General features: G+C 45.9%; 1 protein-coding gene across 1 annotated transcript in view; it reads left to right on the forward strand.

Moving 5' to 3' along the window:
• The window catches only part of LOC144238602 (LIM zinc-binding domain-containing Nebulette-like), a 217,911-nt gene that overhangs the window by 626 nt on the left and 195,783 nt on the right, over window positions 1-21,502 (forward strand). Inside the window, exon 2 of the mRNA XM_077772448.1 lies at window positions 689-783. Within this exon, the coding sequence (XP_077628574.1) occupies window positions 728-783 (56 nt within the window). The 5' untranslated portion in view covers window positions 689-727. The remainder of the gene's footprint in view (window positions 1-688; window positions 784-21,502) is intronic.

The raw sequence follows: 21,502 nt of genomic DNA on the forward strand, positions 1-21,502 counted from the left end.
CCAGGCCCGGCCCCCGCAGCCCCGCTCCCTGCCCTTCCCGGGGCGTGGATGGAGTTGCACAGCCTGGGAGAGCGAGCCGGGCGCTGTCCTGAGTGACTGAGCGTTGGGACCAGCCGGAGGCTGTCCCTGTGCTGATACGAATGCGTCTCGAGGGCACCCCGTCCTCTCGTCAGCCCTCCCGGACGGGGTCCACCTTTCCTGCAATTTAGCAGAAGCTGGGCAGGGATGGGAGGGGGGGCAAAGGTACCTACATAGTCCTCCCTCCCTCCCCGCAACGGTTGCCCGGCTTCCCGTGGACACCTATTTATGGAGATCCAACAAACTCCGTGTTTAGGCACTTTGGGCTGGATTCGTTTTCCTTCTGAGGCTACTACACAGTTGCCATGTCTCCGTTATTAACCAGTTTAGGATTCCATTCTGGCTGCGCCTGGATTGAGCCCTGACAGTTCTTGGCGTCTGAGTCTGTATGTGGCGATGGGGATTCATTTAAAACTCAATTTTCATAGCTGCCTGACTTATTTACGTAACTGAAAGGAGGTAAACGCGTCTACTGTTACCTACAATCATTTTGTTGTAGTGTTTTCAACTAAGGGTGGGGACCGCGGTGCACGAAAAATATCTCCTTTCTGTACCCATCCTGGAAAGCACTGGCATTGTGCTAAACTTTTAAATATTTATTTTTTTCCAGTATTGGCATAAAGGATGCTTCCATTGTGAGGTCTGTAAGATGGCTCTGAACATGAACAACTACAAAGGCTATGAAAAGAAGCCCTACTGTAATGCGTAAGTATTGTCAACACCGTGTGCCAGGTGTGGCACAGCTCAGAACAGAAAAGTGAGTAGATCTGCCTGTTCTGAAATACCGACTCACTGTGTCACGCAGGTGTGGCAGTGGCCAATGACTTGTTTATGCCACACACTCTGGGGCGACGGACTTTGTTGAAGGTCGTTGCACTTGGGTGTTTCTTAATGTGCAGGGTCATTTGTGGGTGCCCTCCCACAGTTTAGGTTCTAAGGTTCATGGTGTGGCCGAGTTGGGGATGTTTGTTAGAAGCTGCAGAACTCACACACCGAGAAAGTGTGGGCTCCGAAGTGCATGTCAGATTTCCATTTTCATCATGTGATGTTGCCATATTGCAATTTTATATCTGAACCTAGTTGGTAGGGAAAGGAGTCTTGCTTAATCTTAGCTGGGACTGTTCCAGAGATTCTAGAGCTGAAACAGGCAAGCACAGAATTGAGACATGGGTATTTCTGGCCAGTTAGTGGCCGGTCTGTTGGGGGAGATTAAAGAAGGCAACCTTTCTTTGGCAGGGCTTTCTGTAGGTGAGCTTTTAGCGCTTACTGCTAGCAATTAGCTAGCATTTACATAGTGCTTACTGTGTGCCAGGCCCTGGTATAAGCACTTAAGGCATACTGACTCATTTAATCTTTACAGACTCTGTGACTTGGGTGGCGGAGGGTTACTATTATTATCCCCATGTGACAGATGAAGAAATGGAGGCATTGAGAGGCTAATCCTCAGGAAAGGGTTCAGATCACTCCTAGATTCTGGAAATCGGCCATTGGTTCCAAAAGGCTACCTCGCTGCCCTGGGGCATGTGTCTTCCCACACCTTGAGCATCCTCCCACCCAGAAGTGTTTTCAACTGTGAGCTCTGGCCCTGATTGTTGAGCCACCTTCTTCCCTGTTGCCCTGTGGGGGCTGATCCGGCCTGCAGGTGTCACAGGACCCTTAGCCTTTTGGCTGGAATATTGCCAGACATCCATTTTCTCTCTAGAGTTTTCGAAATAGGTTGGGTCAGGCCTTCTGGAGATGGAGGGCCCATGGTTGCCTGACACTTCACTCGTGGGACTGTGTTTTCATTGACAGTAAATTTTTGGTAAACAAACGTAGTGTGCTTATACCTCTCCGGTGAAGAACTTTTTTTTGTTTTTTTTTTTTTCCCTTTGTGTTTCTGTTGGTCCTAGCTATTGTTTATTGCTTATTGATTGACTAGAAAAATTTCAAGAAATCAAAACATGGGAGCACTGAACAGAATTCAGGACTTTTTTGGATAAGTGAAGTTCACAGGTATTGCCCAAACTCATTGATGTTTTCAGCCCTCCTCTCCCATTGCCTCTTATGGGGATAACATGAAATAAAACATGAGACGCCAGCGTCATGGTCTCCTGCTTCTCTTAAAGAGAGGTATGGGCGACTGGTTAAACATCAAAGGCGGCCAGCAGTACCTAGATGGGAAAGGGTCTCCATAACCCATAAATGAGATAATTGTTCTTTCGTTTAAAGGAAAGTGAACCATTTTCCCATAACTACCCCAGCCCGTAGCCTGATTCGATTAGGCTTTATGGGCCACATCAAGATTCTTTATAGCTCCACATCCTAGAGTTAAACCCGGTGATAACAGTGCCTTCAGGTGGCCCTGATAGGTCTGGAGGAATTGGGAGCAGAAGAGGAAAGACAGGAGAGCAAGAAATTGAGGAGGGAACAATTACATTTCGTATGATGTGAGACGCCATAACATATATACATACGTAATTATGTGTGTGTGTACATGTAGACATACAGACAGATAAAGAATTGAGTTAAGGAGAAAAGAAATGGTAAAAACTAAAAGGACAGAAGGAAAGAGGTCCAGCTGAAGGAGAGAGACTTGGTTGCCCAGGACCACTTGAAAACTCAGTGCTTACTGCTCACTTTCAGTTCAGTCCCGTTAAAGAAGGTGCTCAGATTCTGCACCAAGTCCTGGATGGCTGGTTTGCAGTCTGACTTAATAGTGAACTAGTGCCCGGAACTGTTGCGATTTGGACCCCAAAACAAAGGGTCTCTAACTGTAGTTAGCAGACCTCTTGCTCTGTTGTTTCATAGGATGGGGGAATCTAATTTTAAATACTTGAGGTATGTCTAAACCAAACGCTTACAGATTTTCTTTTTAAACTTTCTTATGTAATTCAAGTGCTTCGATGTTAGGTTTAAGTGGAATTTGGGGGGTGGCATCTCAGCTTTCTTAATATTAAAGCTGGTGGTCTACTTTGTTGAGCAGAGAGACAGGGGAAGACCGAAATCTAGCTTTGGCGGGTGAATGATCCGAATTGATGGTGTCAGTGTGTTTAATTTAGCTTTAAGTTCATGTCACAGCTTGATCTGCCGTCTTCAGAAATGGAGCCTGGTGAAGTTGCCCATTCTGTCTGCTGTGAAGGCTCCAGGCCGGAAGGCCCCTGTTTTCAATTCTTACTCTTCCAAGGGCACAGGCTGCCTTGTAAACTCACTGGGCAGCCTGGATTACCCTCTGGGGATTCTGATGCCTCTGCTCTAATTCAGGTGGTGTGTGTCAATCAGCTGTTCCCAATGCACTTGGCCAGAAGGGTTGCCACAATTTCTCTGGGTCAATGGTGGAAAATTGATTCTCTGAAGCATACTGTTACGGGAAAATGAAACATTCCGTACCCATGTAGAGCAATATTTTATCTGCGCCTAGTTTGGTTCAGGAGTTGATATACATACATGTTTAAATGAAAATGGCGATTTTTCTCCCCTCAACTTGTTATTCTGAAAATGTTCACATACACAAAGTGATGGAAAGAATAATACAATGAACGTCTTTATATCTTCCACTGAAATTCTACTGTTATTAACATTTGGTCATGTTTGCCTCATATTTCTGTTCAGTTATGTGTACAGATGTATTATTGTCAGACCATTTGTCAGTTTCATGTGTCAGGTTAGTTTCATACATTGATATTTCATCCCTGAAAACTAGACGTAGTTTCGTTCCATGTTCCAAGAATAAGGATATTTTCTTTTATTTTTTTAATGTTTATTTATTTTTGAGAGAGAGAGAGAGTCGGAGTGTGAGCGGGAGAGGGACAGAGAGAGAGAGAGGGAGACGCAGAATCTGAAGCAGGTTCCAGGCTCTGGGACTGTCGGCACAGAGCCTGACACGGGGCTTGAACCCACAAACCGCGAGATCATGACCTGAGCCAAAGTCCAATGCTTAACAGACTGAGCCACCTTGGTAACCCCAGAATAAGGACATTTTCTTAAACAATCATAGAGCCGCTGTCACACCCAAGAAAATTAACGAAAATTTCATGTCTAAAGTCCTGTCTACATTCATCTTTCACCCATTGTCCTAAGAATGTCTTTGGTAGCTGCTTTTTTCTTTTTAAACCAGAATCCAATAAAGGTTCATACTTTGCATTTAGTTGTTGTGTAACCGACAACTGTTTTGATTAGTGGAGATTCAATGTTCTTTAATTTCTTTTCTATTGATTTATATAATCTATCAGAGGTTTCATGAAGAGGACTTATGTAGCATTTCTTGTTAAAAAAACATACATAATTACCAGCAACCTTTAAAATAAATATTAAGAATGTGTCTAAAAATTTGAAAGGGTAAACAGACATTTAAGATTATTTTTAGAAAACATAAAGGCTTTTTATGTTAATTGATACGTGGGGGCATTTTTTTTAATGGAATGAAGTAGTGAGTATTTTCTTCCCTTTAAATATGTTGCTCGCGTATATTCTCATGTGTTTAGAGAAGAAAGAAGTTTTCTGTTTGATTTCATGCAAAGGAGAACATGTATAAAATATAATTTACATAATATTTAAATTTTGATCTTTTGATAGAATGATCAAAGTATGTTACCCACTAGATGGAAGATTGGGCTTCATACACATTTAGCTCCTAATGTAGGAGTGCACGCTCTTAAAACATTTACAACAAACTAGTCTACTTAAATATACGTCATGTTTTCATAGCCTTTATGTTTCATAAGCAGGCAATGGATTCTTTAGTGCATTCAGAATTTTTTTCATCATGAAATTTGCAAAGAAAAGAGGACCAGGCAATATTTTTATTGCTCAGAGATCTTGGGAAAACAACACTAGATGATTAAACAAAAAACATACCTCATTTTTGTTTTTGTTTTTTTTAATGATTTTTATTTACTTCTGAGAGAGAGAGAGAGAGGGAGAGAGAGAGAGAGACAGCGTGAGCAGCAGGGGACAGGCAGAGAGAGAGGGAGACACAGAATCTGAAGCAGGCTCCAGGCTCTGAGCTAGCTGTCAGCACAGAGCCCGACGCGGGGCCCGAACCCACGAACCGCGAGATCATGACCTGAGCCGAAGTTGGTTGCTTAAACGACTGAGCCACCCAGGTGCCCCAACATACCTCGTTTTTGTATGTGAATTTATATGCCAAATTAAACTACCCAACAAAGAATATAAACCCCAAGGCCATTTGACAAATAAATTATTTAACTTATGGATACAAGTCAAAATTGCACTTACTATGTGTTTGTAAAAATTATACATCGTTTCGTCAAATTTTCTGAGCAATATTACCGCTTAGAAATAGCAATTTCAATGACTGGCCAGTTAATGTACTGGCACTAAAGGTCTAGTTATTTTAGGTCAGGGGAGGGCCCAGTTAATGATGCAATAGTTTAGCAGGACCTTGTCAATAATTTCCCCAAGTCATCACTTCTGCGGGAGTTTTTCGGGGGCTGAAAATTTGTCCTCATCTGCCCACATTTGATATGCCTTGTATCAAATATGCCTGTGTCAAATGTATCTTTAAAAATATTTTTTATGTTTAGTTATTTTTGAGAGAGAGAGCGCGAGAGAACGAGAGAGTGAGCAGGGGAGGGGCAGAGAGTGAGGGAGACCCAGAAGCAGGCTCCAGGCTCTGAGCTGTCAGCACAGAGCCTGAGGTGGGGCTCAACCCCATGAACCGTGAGATCAGGACCTGAGCCCAAGTCAGGTGCTTAACCAGTTGAGCCACCCAGGCGCAACCCTCCCCACCCCACCCCTCAATGTATTTTTAAATATGGGGCTGAAAACACAAATATCTGTGTTCAATATGTTTAACAATTTTTCCAAATAAGAATCTCTTTCAGCAAATAGTTTCACTTAGAATAGTTTTGGGGGATGTTAAAAATAAGCCAGTAGGAGTGGTGCGTCGTTTGTACTTTGGCTCTGCCTGTGTTAGTGTTCGTCTTGTGAATATTTATTGACTATCTGTAGCCTGGTTGCTGAGCTAGGTGGTGCTCATTATGAGCCACCCAGAAGGGTCAGTGCCACTCAGCCAGCCTGTCTTGAGGGTGATTATCTAGGCCAGCGCTCCACTGGGCTCTCACTTACCATTTCTCTGCTGGTCAACCCTTGTTAAGGCCTTTACCGCGGGGTGCTCTGAGGACATGGAAGGAAATTCAACTTAAACCTGAGAGTTTTCTACCACGTATTTCCCTTATCTCTGTTTAGACCTCTCAAATCCGGTTCTGTAACCCTCCAAGGGCTTGAGTTATCTCCAGGGGACTTATGAAATTCTTGCGATTAAGTTGGCTTTAATTACTTAGGAACTTTTCACGAAAGGCACTGTGGTGTAATTGGAGTTTTGAAGCAAGACAGAACTGGATTTGAACCCTGGCTCCGTCGTGTTCCACCCAGCAAGTCCTTTGATCTCTAAGCGTCAGTTTCTTCTTCCGTAAAATGGGAAGGGTAACTCACCCCACTGGGATTGTGTGAGACTAAGGAGACAGTGCAGCATGCCTGGCATATAGTGGACCTCCTGTAGACAGTAGTGCTTTTATTTCCTCAGTGGAATTACGTTTTTGGAAGGATGAAGGAGGAAAAAGGGGGTAGAGGGAGAGGAGGAAGTATAGCAAAGAAATAATTAGTTATGCCTGTTAAAGGGTTTATACCAATGTCTTTCACACTGTGGGTTGTCATGTTAGAGGGTTGTCTCCAGAACTGAGAGAGAGAGAGAGAGAGAGAATATTGGAGTGCATCTAAGTAGTGAAGTGAGTATTGTTTTGGCAAACATTTAAAGAATTTTTTTTGAAGCTTCTCATCTTTGAAAGAGAGAGAGACAGAGAGACACAGAGAGAGGGAGACACAGAGCAGGCTCCAGGCTCTGAGCTGTTAGCACCGAGCCCGATGCGGGGCTTGAACTCACAAACCACGAGATCGTGACCTGAACCCAAGTCGGACACTTAACTGACTGAGCCCCTCAGGCGCCCCTCATTCCCCCCCACCCTAATTTTGTGTATACAGTGTGTACTGGATCATGATGTAAAAAATATCTCTACTGGAAATGGTGGTCAAGAAGGTTTGAGAAATACCTGTTCCATGTTCTCAGCGCCCCGCACGTCAAAGAGCACTGCGGGTTGATGGTGAGCACAGGACTGTGTGCGTTGAGTTCGTGGACTCAGACAGCCATTGCTTCCACGCTGTTGGTGCCAGCCCCATCGTGCCCCGTGCCCCATCACCCGTTGGGGGATCCGCTCCGCCGGCAGAGCCGTCATCGTCCTGTGAAGGAGCCGTGTGTTGTCTGCCTGTGTGTCCTCTTCTCGCTTGGGGTGGCTCTGCGGACATCTGGCCTGCTCACTGTGTGCCCCCAGAGCCTGGCGCTCAGCTCTCCATAAGGATTAGCTGCCTCAGTGAGTGTGAAGGCCAGGCTGTATCAGTGTGGTCCTGCCTTACCCCCCGGATCGGGAGNCAGGGGGGTGGGGGGGGGTGGTGTGAGAAGTGGGCTTGGGAGCAGGCTTTGGGGAGCCTGAATGGCGGTGTGGTGGCCAGGTGGCACAAAGTGTGAATGCCAAGGGCTGAAGTCTGCCCACTGAGGCTCGCCATTGTCAGGCCACAGTGAACACGGTAGCTTACTCACTGCTTACAGGCTCGGTTTCAAAGCATGTCTTCCTAAAAGATTCCTTATTGATGTTCATTTGTTTTCTTCTGGGTTTAATTATGATCTGTGAAATAAGATGATTAATTTCTACCTAACAGGAACATTATAGAAGTTAAATGGGGGAAATATCTGTAAGCCTTAGCACATCAAATGACACCCATTTCATGCACGAATGTCAGTCCCCTCTCTTGTTTGTTTGTTTATTTATATTTATTTTATTAAAAAATTGTCTTGGGGCACCTGGGTGGCCCAGTCGGTTAAGTGTCCAACTTTGGCTTAGGTTATGAGCTCACGGTTTGTGGGTTCGATCCCCACATCGGGCTCTGTGCTGACAGCTCAGAGCCTGGAGCCTGTTTCAGATTCTGTGTCTCCCTTGCCCTCTGCCCCTCCCCTGATTGCACTCTGTCTCTCTCTAAAAAAGTGAAAATTTTTTTTTAACATTTATTTATTTTTGAGAGACAGAGCATGAGTGGAGGAGGGGCAGAGACAGAGGCAGAGACAGAATCCGAAGCAGGCTCCAGGCTCTGAGCTGTCAGCACAGAGCCTGACGAGGGGCTCGAACCCACGAACTGCAAGATTGTGACCTGAGCTGCAGTTGGCTGCTTAACCGACTGAGCCACCCAGGAGCCCCTGTCCCCTCCCTTACTTATAATAAACAGAAAGTTGTCTCCCTATTTCCCCCTTAAAGAGAGGAGAAAATGTCACATTGTTAAAAGTAACCATGTCTGTGTGTGGTTATTGTGGTCTGTGGGAGTTCTAGTTAGCCTCAGTTGTAACACACCTTGCCTGACTTTAGTTACATACTGCGTAGAAAAAGATGCAACCTTTAGCTCCTTGACATAGACCTGATGCAGGAGGATGACGAGCGTTTTGTTTTTGTTTTTGTATTTTTGGTAAAATTGGAGGATCGAAAGTGAAGGGTGGAGATGTTTTATTTGAACTGAACAAAAAGCTTCCAGTGCATATGCAAACGGATCTGATTCTCAGTTACCTTACTGAACCGTGGGTGGTATCTCACGAACGTTAGCATCTCTCCAAATCACCGCAGGAGACCATGTTTACACATCAGGTACTGAGTTCTGCCACACTTAAAAGTGTTTGTGAAAGGCGCCTTCCTTGTGTGGGCTCTTTATGATGATGTATTTATTATGGAATGACGCCAGATAAGAGAAGATTTGGAGACGATGCCCGTATCTCCTAAATCACAGTGAAATGCAAGGTTAATGCAAGATATAGATGTGTGCGCTTAAAGGGGTATTGATTATGTGTCAAGGGCCTGTGTAAGGGTGCATTTTGGTATGTCTTCTTTAAACGTTTTCAGAGGAGTGCTTTACAAAGGCACAGTGCTTCCTGGGGATGTCAGGAGTGTGAGAGAGAACAGACATACTCCCCCAAGACACCCTCCTTCTCCAGAGCCTCGGGCCCCTCCAAACTCCATCCCTGGAGGAACAGAAAGTTGAATTTCTTTTCCTTTCTGTTTCTCTTCTCCTCCAGTTAGTGTTACGAGGAAGCCTTAGGCTTTTTAGCAGTGTGAGAAAAGTGGGATCTAGAATAATATTTATGAGCTGAGGACCCAGAACATTTCACAGGCTTAGTAAAAGCATGATTATTGATTCTGAAGTTCTGCTAGTGAATAAAACATTCTGCAGCCTTTCTTGCGGAGCCTAGATGTGGGGCAGAGGCGTAAGCTGAAAACAGGAAGTTGTGAGAAGGACCAGGTTTGAACAGCAAGGATTATTTATTCCGGTGCTGGAAGCCCATGATTAATTTTGTCTGTAGTCGGCTGTGCAGTTTTCATTGTGGAGTCTTTGAGGGCGTGGCGCTGCGTTCAACTACTGTTTCCTTTTCCCCATTCTCTGTTGACTCCTTCCCATTGAGTCCTAGGAGCAGCCAGAAGAAAACTAGTTCGACGTGTGTGTTTTTGAATAGCATCAGATCGATCGGTGGACTGGTGGTCTCTTAGACTTCTGCTTCGGCTCCACGGTCTAAAAAGCCACTTAGACAAAAATCCTTGATTAGATCCCCTGATGCGCATTATCCATCAAAGGCAGGTGCAAGTCAGTCACAGAAAGCGTGGGGAAATGGGGCGGCTGTGCGCGGCCGAGGGCCGGAGGTCTGGGATGTGGAGTCAGCCGATTGCAGTCCAGTATTGAATTTGGTCTTTACATGTGACTTTGTTATCTGTAATTGATCAAGAGCACGGACTTCACCAAATCAGGCAACGTGACGAGCACCAGGAGCAGCGCGGTCAGCGCACACGTCAGTACAGAGACAGTGGACGGACTGACGGATTTTTTTTTTTTAAATATTTTTATTTATTTCTAGGAGAGAGAGAGAGACAGCGTGAGCAGGGGAGGGTCAGAGAGAGAGGGAGATACAGACTCCGAAATAGGCTCCAGGCTCTGAGCTGGCAGTCAGCACAGAGCCCGACGCGGGGCTCGAACCCATGAACCGCGAGATCATGACCTAAGCGAAAGTCGGATGCTTAACCGACTAAGCCACCCAGTCGCCCCAGGACTGACGGATTTTTGATGATCTGGATGTCGGTGCCATCCGCTCCTGGCTGCTCTTCCCCCGATCCAGCTGGGTGCCAGAGCCAGAAGCAGCTCTGTCATCTTCTGCACCTGTCCCCGCTTTGTCCCATCGCTGTGTTCATTCCCTGTGTCCTTGCCTGTGCTCAGGCTGTCTTATCATATCTGGCCACTGACTTGACCGTTGTCCCCTAACTGGTCTCTTTCTTCCAGTCTTTCTCTTTTTGAAAGCTTTTCCTGCCACCACACTTCTCTTTTGAAATCGTGGCTCTGGGCGTATTACTCCCTTGCACAGACACCTCTGATGGGTCCCCGTTGCCTACAGAAGAAAATAAATTAGGTTTCTGACAGGCACCCGGGGGGCTTTTTACCATCTACCTTCCCCTGCTCACTTCCGTCTCCCTTTCTCTTCTCCAGTCATACTGGGTGGCTCGCCCATTGCTTTCATCAAGTTTCTTCAGCTAAGTCTCACTATCCTCATCTGTAAAATGGGTATGATATTAGCCTAGGCTTAAGGACTCATTGGAATATCAAAATAATACGTTGAGCACAGTTTCAGCACACAGTAAGGAGTTAATAAAAAATAAAATTTTCATCCTTAATAAATTTGACCCACGATTTGACCCTTTACTCACGCTGTTCTTATGCCTTCCTGCTCTCCCCTCTTTTAAAGTTACTTTCATCTGGGGCACCTGGGTGGCTCAGTTGGTTAAGCACCCAACTTCGGCTCAGGTCATGATCTCGCAGCTCGTGAGTTCAAGCCCCGTGTCGGGCTCGCTGCTGTCAGTGCGGAGCCTGCTGTGGATTCTCTGTCCCCCTGTCTCTCTGCCCTACCTCCCCCCTCTCAAAAATAAATAAATGTTAAAAAAAAGTAAAGTTACTTCCGTCTTTACGATGCACAGCCACGATAGTCTTTGTGAAGCCATCCTGAGCTTTTTAGTTACTGGGCTGTCTTTGTGTGCTCAAGTTGTTTTTATACCTCAGTGATCTCACTTGCCCAGGGCCTGCCCTCTACTCTGGTTGTGTTGTGTTCATCTGCCTGTTGGAGGCAGTTGTCTGCTGAGAGTGGACCATGGCAGCTCATAGCCTGGGGTGGAGGTGGTTTGGGGGTTGGGGAGATAAGGTCAGCTGCAAGAGCTTGACTTCTTAAAGGTATTATTTCTGGCTTGTTTTTAAGGAATTGAGAATGGGTGTTGCAATGCTGCAATGCAGTTCGGACATTAATCACCCGGAATTAGTGTCAACTCCGTAAGTTAAGGGTGCGGTCCCCAACAGGGCCCATGGCTGCTGCAAGTTCAGAAGTCCCCAGGCCACCCACACTTCTGAAAACTGGCTACAATATGAGGGTTCCCGCAATGAGCTAAAATGAGCTAACGGGACGGAGAGAACTCAGAAGAGTGCTGTACTTAAGGTTATTGTTTTATTATCGTAAAAGATACAAATCAGGACCAGCCAAATAAGCATACCCATGGGGCGAAGGTGGGGAGGGTCCTCGTCACGGGGCTTTCTTGCCCTTGTCCTGTGGAATCAGGATGTGTCTCCCTGTGGGCACGTTGATGTGTTAACCAATTGAGAATCTCCACTGAGCTTTGGCGTCCAGAGTTTTACTCGGGTGTAATTCCACAGACGTGATGACTTATTGACCGTGGGTGATTATTCCATCTCTTGACCCCCTCCCCTCCCTGGAGGACGTCCACTGATATTGCCCGACTCAAAGGCCCAGCCCTCTGATCACGTGGTTTCTGGAATGGCCAGTCCTGGCCAAAGCCATCTTGTTAGCCTAACTCTGGTATGGATCAAGACTAATGGATAACAAAGATATTTCCAATTACTTGGGAAATTCCAACTATTTAGAGTATGTCCCAGGAAGCAGGGACAAATGCAGGTCAGATTTTTTATGATACAACAGGTGTGCTTCTCACTGTCCTCATCAGATACGCTGTTTGAACTGTTGACACAGTGTTGTTGTTTCACATTGTGAAACTTCCTGTCTCATTAGGACAAGAATGATGATCTAGAACCCACCATATCAACTTAGTCAATCAACAGATGTTGGGTATGATTTGTAAACTGTTGGGGCGTCTAGGTGGCTCAGTCGGTTAAGTGTTTGACTTCAGCTCAGGTTGTGATCCTACGGTTCATGGGTTTGAGTCTTGCATCGGGCTCTGTGTTGACAGCTCAGAGCCTGGAGCCTGCTTGGGATTCTGTGTCTCCCTCCCACTCTCTCCCTCCCCAACTCTCTCTCTCTCACAAATAAATAAACATTAAAAAAATAAATAAATAAACATTAAAAAAATGGTGAACTGTTTGCTGAATGCACACAGGAGGTGGGTGAGAGGACCTATTTGTGGAAGAAACCTTGATAGAAGACTCTAGATTTATTTTCATAAACAAGCAAGTCTTTCCTTTAGCAAATTATCATTTTTGAGAGCAGGAATCGTCCCAATTGCCTTAGTATACTCCAGCACCTACTGTGTGCTCAGTAAATGTCCCCTCGACAGAGCACATTGCCCAGCTAGCTTTGCCGGGAATGTGGTTGAGCTCCCCTCTGGCTGTCTGAGCAATTCAGCTCAACCCCAGGCGTCTCTGGCTGACCGAGCTGACTCTACAAGAGAGGATAGACTTCTTTCCATGAGCATCTGTGTGGCGATTGCAGCTGGGCCTGGCCAGTGCTTGGACTGATAACATACATGAATGGTAGCTACCGCTGGAGAATTTAGGCGAACTATTGAAATTTATTGCTAGATTTTTTGGTCACCGACATGCAACTAAACAGAAGAATGTCTACATAGGTACTTTATAACAATCACTTTGTTATAACTATGTTTTTCAAAGTTTAGAAATGAACTCCTGGGCTCCTGGGTGGCTCAGTGGGTTAAGCAAGTGAGCGACCCTTGATTACAGCTCACATCACGATCTCATGGTTTATGAGTTCAAGCTCCACATCGGCCCCTACGCTGACAGCTAGGAGCCTGCTTGGGATTCTCTCTTGCTCCCTCTCTCTCTGTCCCTCCTGCATGTGCTCTCTTTCTCTCTCTCTTTCTTGAAAATGAACAAAAAAAAAGAAGTGAACCCTGTATTTAAATATCAGGCAATGTGCATATTCATTTGCATATCTAAATATTTTTTTCCTGGGAAGTAACAATGATTTATTTATTTGCTGAAACAAAACGTGATTGAGGATGAATGCATGCATCTCTGATAAATGACAAACCTTTACATTCTCTTATGGAAGAATTTAATTTTCTTTGCTGACTTTTTTCACTGCTGTCTCTTTGCTCAGATTTCCAGAACTTTAGAGGTAACTTATCAAGATCTGTGCTTCTTCCCCATCCCTCTCCCCCATGCCAGCCCTCTTTGTCTCTGCCTCTTTCTCTCTCTCTGTTTAAAGTCCTTTCTGTTGCCGCTGACGTAGTTTTCTGATTTTCTTAACGTTAAGTGAAATTCTATTTAAAAATTTCTAGATGCTTAAGGCACATAATAATTAAGGGTTATTCCTGTCAGGAATAGAAACACCATATTAGAACAGTTCTTCCTCAGAGGCTGCCAAAGAAGGAAAATCCTGTTTAGAGGGTTTGCCTCTGTGGTTTCTTTCTTTCTTTCTTTTTTTTTAATGGCAGTTATGTAATGTCAGGTTTAATTGGCCAGGAGTCAGGAAGCTGGTTTATTTGTGTGTCTCTTGGGTCACGTGTACCTGAGGGGTGAGTGGTCAGTGAAGGCACCTGTAATTTGCACCTGGGGGCTCTTGCCCAAGAAGTGTCCCGCGTAATGGCAGTTTCGCAAATGTTGAAAGAAAGGCATATTGGTTTTTCCTTATACCGTGATGGGTATGTAACAGACACTGAATTAACACGTGTGGACTGACTGTAAAAGTGCATTTGTTCTGAATGGAAACAGTCCTTCATTTGACAGCGGGCCTCCTTACCGGCATCCGTCTCTGGCGGGTCAGGAGAGATTGCTACTCAGGATTTAAAAATTAATTCCCCAGCAGGAGAAAACAGGTGGTAACATAAAAGAAGTACCTGGATGGGAGAAGGATCAAGTGATTCCCGGGAGGGACAGAGCCGCGGGGCGCTGATGAGCTCATCCGTCTGTACCAACGCATAGACCCTCAAGCAGGTTCACGAGATTGGCAGTGTCACCGGTGTGTGTGTGGGACCAGCTGATAATGAACTTCCGGCAGCAGGGAGGCTTGCTGTGCTAAAAAAGAAACCTGTCTGAAAGGTGGATCCATGTATAGACAGAAAGAGACTCGAAGGTGGAGGCATGCTGGGGAACGTGGAAGTGGGCCCCGACGCAGGCAGATGGGAAGAGAGACAACCCAAGCTCTCACGACACGTTTCCGCGTTGGCACCAAGGCTGGATGCAGTGGGGAGGGGAGGTTTGATGAGCCGCTGAAAATTGGAAAGAGTATCGGTTGATCTTTTGCTTTGCCTTTTGTGTACAGCGTCACTGTGTTCAAGTTGCTACGGACTCCATGGGGAAAATAAGGAAGGCCTGGCTGGTGATGTAGCAGCTGTGGGGACTTTGGACCAAGTGGTCCCTGTGACTTTGGGGTGAAAGGAGGGGTTGCCGGTCACGCCACACGGCCGGCTTCAGGAGAGCGGGGGGGACTGTGTGTGAGTGGTCCTGGGCTGGCAGTTGGCCTTTATGTGATTTACTGAGGAGAGGAAAGAAGGAATAGAAAGAACGGTGGCTCAGTGAGGTAGAAGACTCTGGAAAATAAAGTTCTGATTGAAAATGGGTTATTTCCATGAGTGAGGAAAAGGGAATGCCTCTTAAAAACCAAACCCCAAACCCAAAAGCCACGTAGGGCACCCCCTGGAGGCTTTCTGAGCTCCAGTGAGTAGAATGTACAATGTAAAAGATGGCAAAAACTGAGGATTCAAGAATTCTTGATGTACAGACGGTAAGGTTAGGGCTAAGAAAGCTGACAGCCCACGTGAGCAATGGTTGTAAAAAATTCTAAAGACAAGTAAGTTTCTTTTTCTTTTTTTATAGTTTATTTTTGAGACAGAGTGTGAGCGGGGGAGGGGCAGAGAGAGACACACACAGAGTCTGAAACAGGCTCCAGGCTCTGAGCTGTCAGCACAGAACCCGACGCGGGGCTCGAACCCACGAACTGCAAGATCATGACCTGAGCTGAAGTCAGATGCTTAACCGACTGAGCCACCCAGGCGCCCCAAGACAAGTAACTTTCAAATGCACTCGTGTTCCAAGACCAACGATGAACCGTGGCTCCGGGAAGATGCAGTGATGATAAAAGATGACGAAGGAAGGAAGGAGAGTTATTTGGTTTCTAGTTCGTTTTCATCCTCTCACCAAGAAGAAGCTGTTTACGACTAGAAAAGGTTTTCAAACATCATCAAGAAATTAAAGTGAATGTTCGGAGGACAAATGGTAAGAAGACAACAAGCCGTTCGTCATTCATCGCGGAACTGGAAGACGTTAGGGTCCCAAGGTCCAGATGGGTGGCACCTCAGGGACCTGAGGATACCGTCGACCTGGAGCCCATGACCCGTGGCCCCGAACAACGACAGGGGACGTGGTGGGGGATTACGGGAGCAGACTCTGGCTCTCCGCTGGGTTACTTCACCTCACTGTGCCTCGGTTTCCTCATCTGTAAACTGGTGACGCTTCATCAGTTATTCCATCTACAGAAGGAGGGGGACTGTGCTCTGTCGATGACAGCCATAGTACTTCCCACCCCTTCTGGTGACGTCAGGACTGAGTGAGGTCGTCCTCACAGCTGACTCAGAGAGTTGATACCACGTAGGTACTAGTTATACTCGTTACTGCCTATTCTTTTTAAGAAATTATCTGTGAAAGGGGGCTCCGTGGGAGTCTTGGAGATGGGAAAGTAGCCCTGGTTTTGGAAAGCAGAAGAAGAGACAGGCTGCAGAAATTACGGCCTAATACATTTGACATTAATTCCTAGCAAAATTCTCCTGTGGGCAAGGCCAGAGAAGGTGTGTGAGGCCCAGAAGAAAAAGCCCTCACGGCTTGCGTGCTAGGTTGCCAGGCCTGCTGTGCGAGGACTACAGACTGGGTGGCTTCCGTCACAGACGGAACTGTGCTGCCCACCAGTTCTGGGAGACAGAGGTCTGGAGTTAAGGTGTCCACGCCTTGGTTTCTTCTGGCGGCTGTGAGGATGGAACTGGGGCTGGCCTCTCCCCTTGCCTTGTAGACGGCCTCCTCCTCCTGGTGTCTTTTCACATCATTATCCCTCTGGGTGTCTTTCTGTGTCCAAATCTCCCCCTTTTATGGGGACAGCAGTCCCATTGGATGAGGCCCCCCCTCATGGCCTCGTTCTAACTTGATTCCCTCTGTAAAGACTCTACCTCCACATAAGGTCACATTCTGAGGTACTAGGAGTTAAGCCTTCACTATATCTTTTTTTTTTTTTTTTTTTTAAGAGGTGGGGGGAGGAGCCAGCCAACTCATCGCAGGTTCACCAACAGAAGTCAAGCAAAGCAAAATCAGCCTTATTTTTCTGATGGTATAGAAGGGAGATACATGCATGGTGAACTTTGAATTTTGCAAAAGGCATTCAATGCTGCTAATTTCCATAAATGAAATTTCTAGTGGGTGTGTTCTCTTTCCCCCCTCCTTTGCAGGCACTGGGTTTAACCTGCCTTTGAATTACGTGGGTCTGTTTCTTCGTCTGATGAGTACGTTCTGAAGACCTCACTCTCGTTTTCAAGGTTTAATAATTATCATCACTTCCACCCAGGACCTTTCCTCTGTGACATTATGTGCACCGTGAGCTTCTGAAACAATTATGAAATTGTTCTCTGATGGATGGTCCTGCTCGTAGGGGAATGGTGTTAGAATATTTATTGGGAAATGAATTTCAATTTCAAATGGAAAAGGCCGGAAGAAATATGGCTTGAAACTTCATAGAAAAATGACACAGTTCTTATCACTTTATTTTTACAAAGGGGGAAAGAAAAGTCTCATGCTTGCGACCTAGGCTATAGGACTGCTGGAAGCTTCTGGTGTGGAGATTTATAATCGCAGTATTCCCACGCTTTCGGATTTATATTTCAATTTCAGAATTGAATTATTAATTTTATCATGAAGCTTACTCAGATGGCTTTACTTTCTTTTATTGTTTTATGAAGTAAGGAAGAATTTTATCTGTGTCTCAAGAGTTCGTTGAGTAGACTTACTTCGGCGGGGCTGGCTTTTATAGGGAAGGGTTGGGCTGCCCGAAGAAACGGTATACACTCGCGGGCCAGGTGGATCCAGTGATAAGGCTCGTGTGGGTCCTGGTTTGTTTTCAGTGGACACACTCTCTGGTTAGCCTCCTCTCCCAGGTGAACTTTCATACCAGATAGAAATCTTACCCCAAAATAGCATTTCTCCCCCACCCTCGCCCTCCTGCCCCGGACTTTGAAAACAAATCCCAAACACACGCCTCCTGTTTCCTCCTCACAATCAGATCTTAACTTCGAACGTCTCCCGGTACTGTTGACGATTCTATCTTGAGTTAATTTTTCGATAACTCTTTGTCCATTTATCCATGGCTGCTTTTTGCACGGTGCTCATAATACGACTGACAGGACACCAGATGGAAATCTCTTTGGGCCTTAAGAAAAAGACAAAACTGGGGCGCCTGGGGGGCCCAGTCCGTTAAGCGTCCAACTTGGGCTCAGGTCATGATCTCACGGTTTGTGAGTTCGAGCCCCGCGTTGGGCTCTGTGCTGACAGCTCGGAGCCTGGAGCCTGCTTTGCATTCTGTGTCTCCCCCTCTCTCTGCCCCTCCTCCACTTGTGCTCTGTCTCTGTCTCTCAAAAATAAATAAATGTAAAAAAAATTTAAAAAAAAGAGGACAGAACTACTTCTCCCCAGTTATACTAGCATAGCCCCTCCCCCCTGCGCAATAAATCAATGACTCTAGGTTTTCTTTCCTCCTATAGTTTCTACTGGAGCTTTCTGATTTTACCATTTGAGTGGCCACAAATTCAGCCTTGGGGGGTGATGGACATTCTTAACTTTTCTAAAAGCCTTTGATCTCAAACAGGATGTTGGCCTGAAGCTGTGGTGCCGTTACCTATCTGACTTTTGACAGATGGCAAAAGCGGGTTTTTGTGAGCGCCCCCATAGCTCACTTTCTGAATTTGACTTTAATGTTTGCTTTAAAGAATATTTATTGGGGCGCCTGGGTGGCTTAGTCGGTTAAGTGTCCGACTTTCGCTTGGGTCATGATCTCACGGTTCGTGGGTTCAAGCCCCGCGTCGGGCTCTGTGCTGACTGCCAGCTCAGAGCCTGGAGCCTGTTTCAGTCTGTGACTCCCTCTCTCTCTGACCCTCCCCTGCTCACGCTGTCTCTCTCTATCCTAGAAATAAATAAAAATGTTTAAAAAAAAAAAAAAAAGAAAAAAAAAAGAATATTTATTTTCTGTGTAGTATTAATAACATAAGGCCTTCTGAACTGGGGGATTATTCTCTTCATCATTGAGTCAGTGTTTAGTAAACATTTCTCAAAATGTAACATTTCTGAAAATCGTATATTCATGTATATGCTCATCATGAATTTCCTGTTTTGCCTGCTCCATTTTATGTGGCCTTATTACATTATGCATCATTTAACAGATGTAAATGCAGCCCTACATCTTACTTTCATGCTGCAAAAGACTTGTGTTTTATTTCCGTGTGTACTTATTTCAAGAAGTTAATTGGTAATGCATTAGCCTCTGTGACCTTGCTGTATGGTGTAGTCATGAGGAAAGTAAACTTTGAAGTCAGACGTTTCAATTTGAGCTCTGGACTCCGTTGGAAAGTCACTTCATGTCTCCAACCTTAGTTTCCTAATCTATAAAATGAGGGCGGTAATAACACCTTCCCCCTCGAGTTGCTGAGAGGTTTACACGAGACAGTGCACGTAAAGTACCTGACACATTATCATTGCACATTTAGGAGCTAGAAGATGCATGGTGTGGGGTAAACAATTTGGGACTAGCAGACTGGAGATCTGGGATTCGAGGCCAGAGAAAATCCACAAAGGCTGGAAAGAGAGGCTGAAAGTAAGGTGGTATTGCTTTTCCCTTGGGGTATTCTATTCATACCGGTACAAACAAGGAAATGGGTATAGAGGTTCCCCGCCCCCGTCATTAGCAGAATACACAGGAAAAGGTTTGTGGCCACTGGTATTCTGGACTAGAACTTGATGCATCTATCTCTATATTTTCTCCAAACAGGAAGTTAAATTACTGTTAGATTCACAAGTTCAGAGTGGAGTTTGTGCCCGGCACCAAGTATGTTAGCTGATCTACACTTGGCTAGTTAAATAATTGGGTGGAATGATATGTTTTTCTTTCTCTCGGCTTTTTCTGTTCTGGATTCATGTTGGGTGTTTGTTGACAGTGGACCCCTCTGTCCTTGTAGCCTATGTTGTGAGGTGTGGCCCAGGGGCTTCATGTGGCTTTGGAGAGTGGAGGTGGGTAGACGCTCACTGGGCGCCAAAGGAGTTCTTAGGATTAGTGGATCTTTTTTAATGTTTATTTATTTATTCTGAGAGAAAGAGAGAGAGCATGAACAGGGGAGGGGAAGAGAGAGAGAGAGAGAGAGAGAGAGAGAGAGGGAGAGAGGAAGAATCCCAAGCAGGTTCCACACCTTGAGAGAAAGCCTGGTATGAGGCTTGATCTCATGACTGTGAGATCATGACCTGAGCTGAAATCATCAGACAGTTAACCCACTGAGCCACCCAGGCCCTCTAGGATTAGTGGATTTTATTTTACTAAAAAATTGTTTTTCATGCTTATTTATTTTGAGAGAGAGAGAGCGTGCGCGAGCATATGCACACAAATGGGGGAGGGGTAGAGAGACAGGGAGACAGAATCTGAAGCAGGCTCCTGCCTCCGAGCTGTCAGCACAGAGCCTGACGTGGGGCTGGAACTCACAAACCGTGAGATCATGACCTGAGCCCAAGTTGGACGCTTAACCTGCTGAGCCACCCAGGTGCTGCGGTGGATTTTAAATATAACACTGGAGTCATAAGCAGCAGCTTAGTTTATAACCAGAAGCTTGGCACTGGGGGGCAGAGGACGGCCACATGAGAGTGAGCCCATGGCCTGGACTGCACTGTCTCGCAATTATAGGCTCCTTGGACACTGAGGGGGTGGAAGTAAAATTGGGCTTGACTTTGCCTGCATTCCTACCGAGCCCAGGAAGGCTCATCTCCACTGTCTCCTTCCTTGAATGGTAGAATTTCAGTCCCTTCTTTATTTATGTGTTCAGTGGTGAAATTCATTTGGATAATTAATATTGATTGAATATCTACTATGACCAGACACTGTCCTAAGTATTTGGAAATACTGCAGTGAACAAAGCAGACAAAAATCTCTGGAGTTTCCATTTTTAAAGGGAGGAAGTGGACAAGGTACACAAGAAAACAATAAGTAATACATTAGAAAGAGATAAATACCATAGAGAAAAATCAGGCAAGGAAGGGAGATACAGTGTTGGTGGGGCAGGCGGGGGTTGGAGGGCGGCTTGCACCTCACAATACGCTGGTCAGAGAAATCAGGTTCTTACATTTGAGCCAAACTTGGGGGAGGCGAGAGAGCGAGCTCTGTGGAGACCCAGACCGAGGAAATGATAGCGAGGACACACAGAGAAACACTGGCCATGTAGGAGAGACAAGCCAGTGTGGGGGGCGCGGGCAGAGGAGAGCGGGAGAGGGGGGAGGCAGCCAGCTAGTGGGGCGTGATGGGGGGAGGAAGGAGGAGTGCAGATGGGGGGGTGCCAAGAGCCTTTAGACTATTATAGGGGCTCTGATATCGGGGTAGCGGTGAGTGAGTGGGCACTGCTGGGGGCATTGAGCCACAGGAATGATATGATGTGTGATACGTTTTTCACAGGATCACTCTGGCTGTTGCGAAAGTCATGTGTCTACTATGAGCCAGAAAAAGGGTGTGTGTGTGTGTGTGTGTGTGTGTGTGTGTGTGTTCACGCGCGTACGTGTGCCAAACGGACGGTCACGTGGAGGGTGTGCTGAAACCTACCACCTTTAGTGTAAAACAGGAGTATATTATCATCCAATCAAAGCCCTAGTCCTTGAGGGAGTTTTATCCCCTGGGTGTAGCTAGGACACCGAGGGGTCTGTGGAAAGGGGCAGTGCAGGCCCTTCTGTCATCATCAGCGACTACGTTTGACTTAAGCAGGGTGGACACATTGTGCACATTGTTTTATTTCCTGGATGAAATTTAGGCCTAGATTGCTTTGGAGGGGGTTTGCAAAAATCCTGTAGAGTGATGGAGTCTTGTGGATTTCCC

This window comes from Crocuta crocuta, unplaced genomic scaffold (assembly GCF_008692635.1).
Source record: "Crocuta crocuta isolate KB4526 unplaced genomic scaffold, BGI_CrCroc_1.0 scaffold96, whole genome shotgun sequence".
Classification (NCBI taxonomy): domain Eukaryota; kingdom Metazoa; phylum Chordata; class Mammalia; order Carnivora; family Hyaenidae; genus Crocuta; species Crocuta crocuta.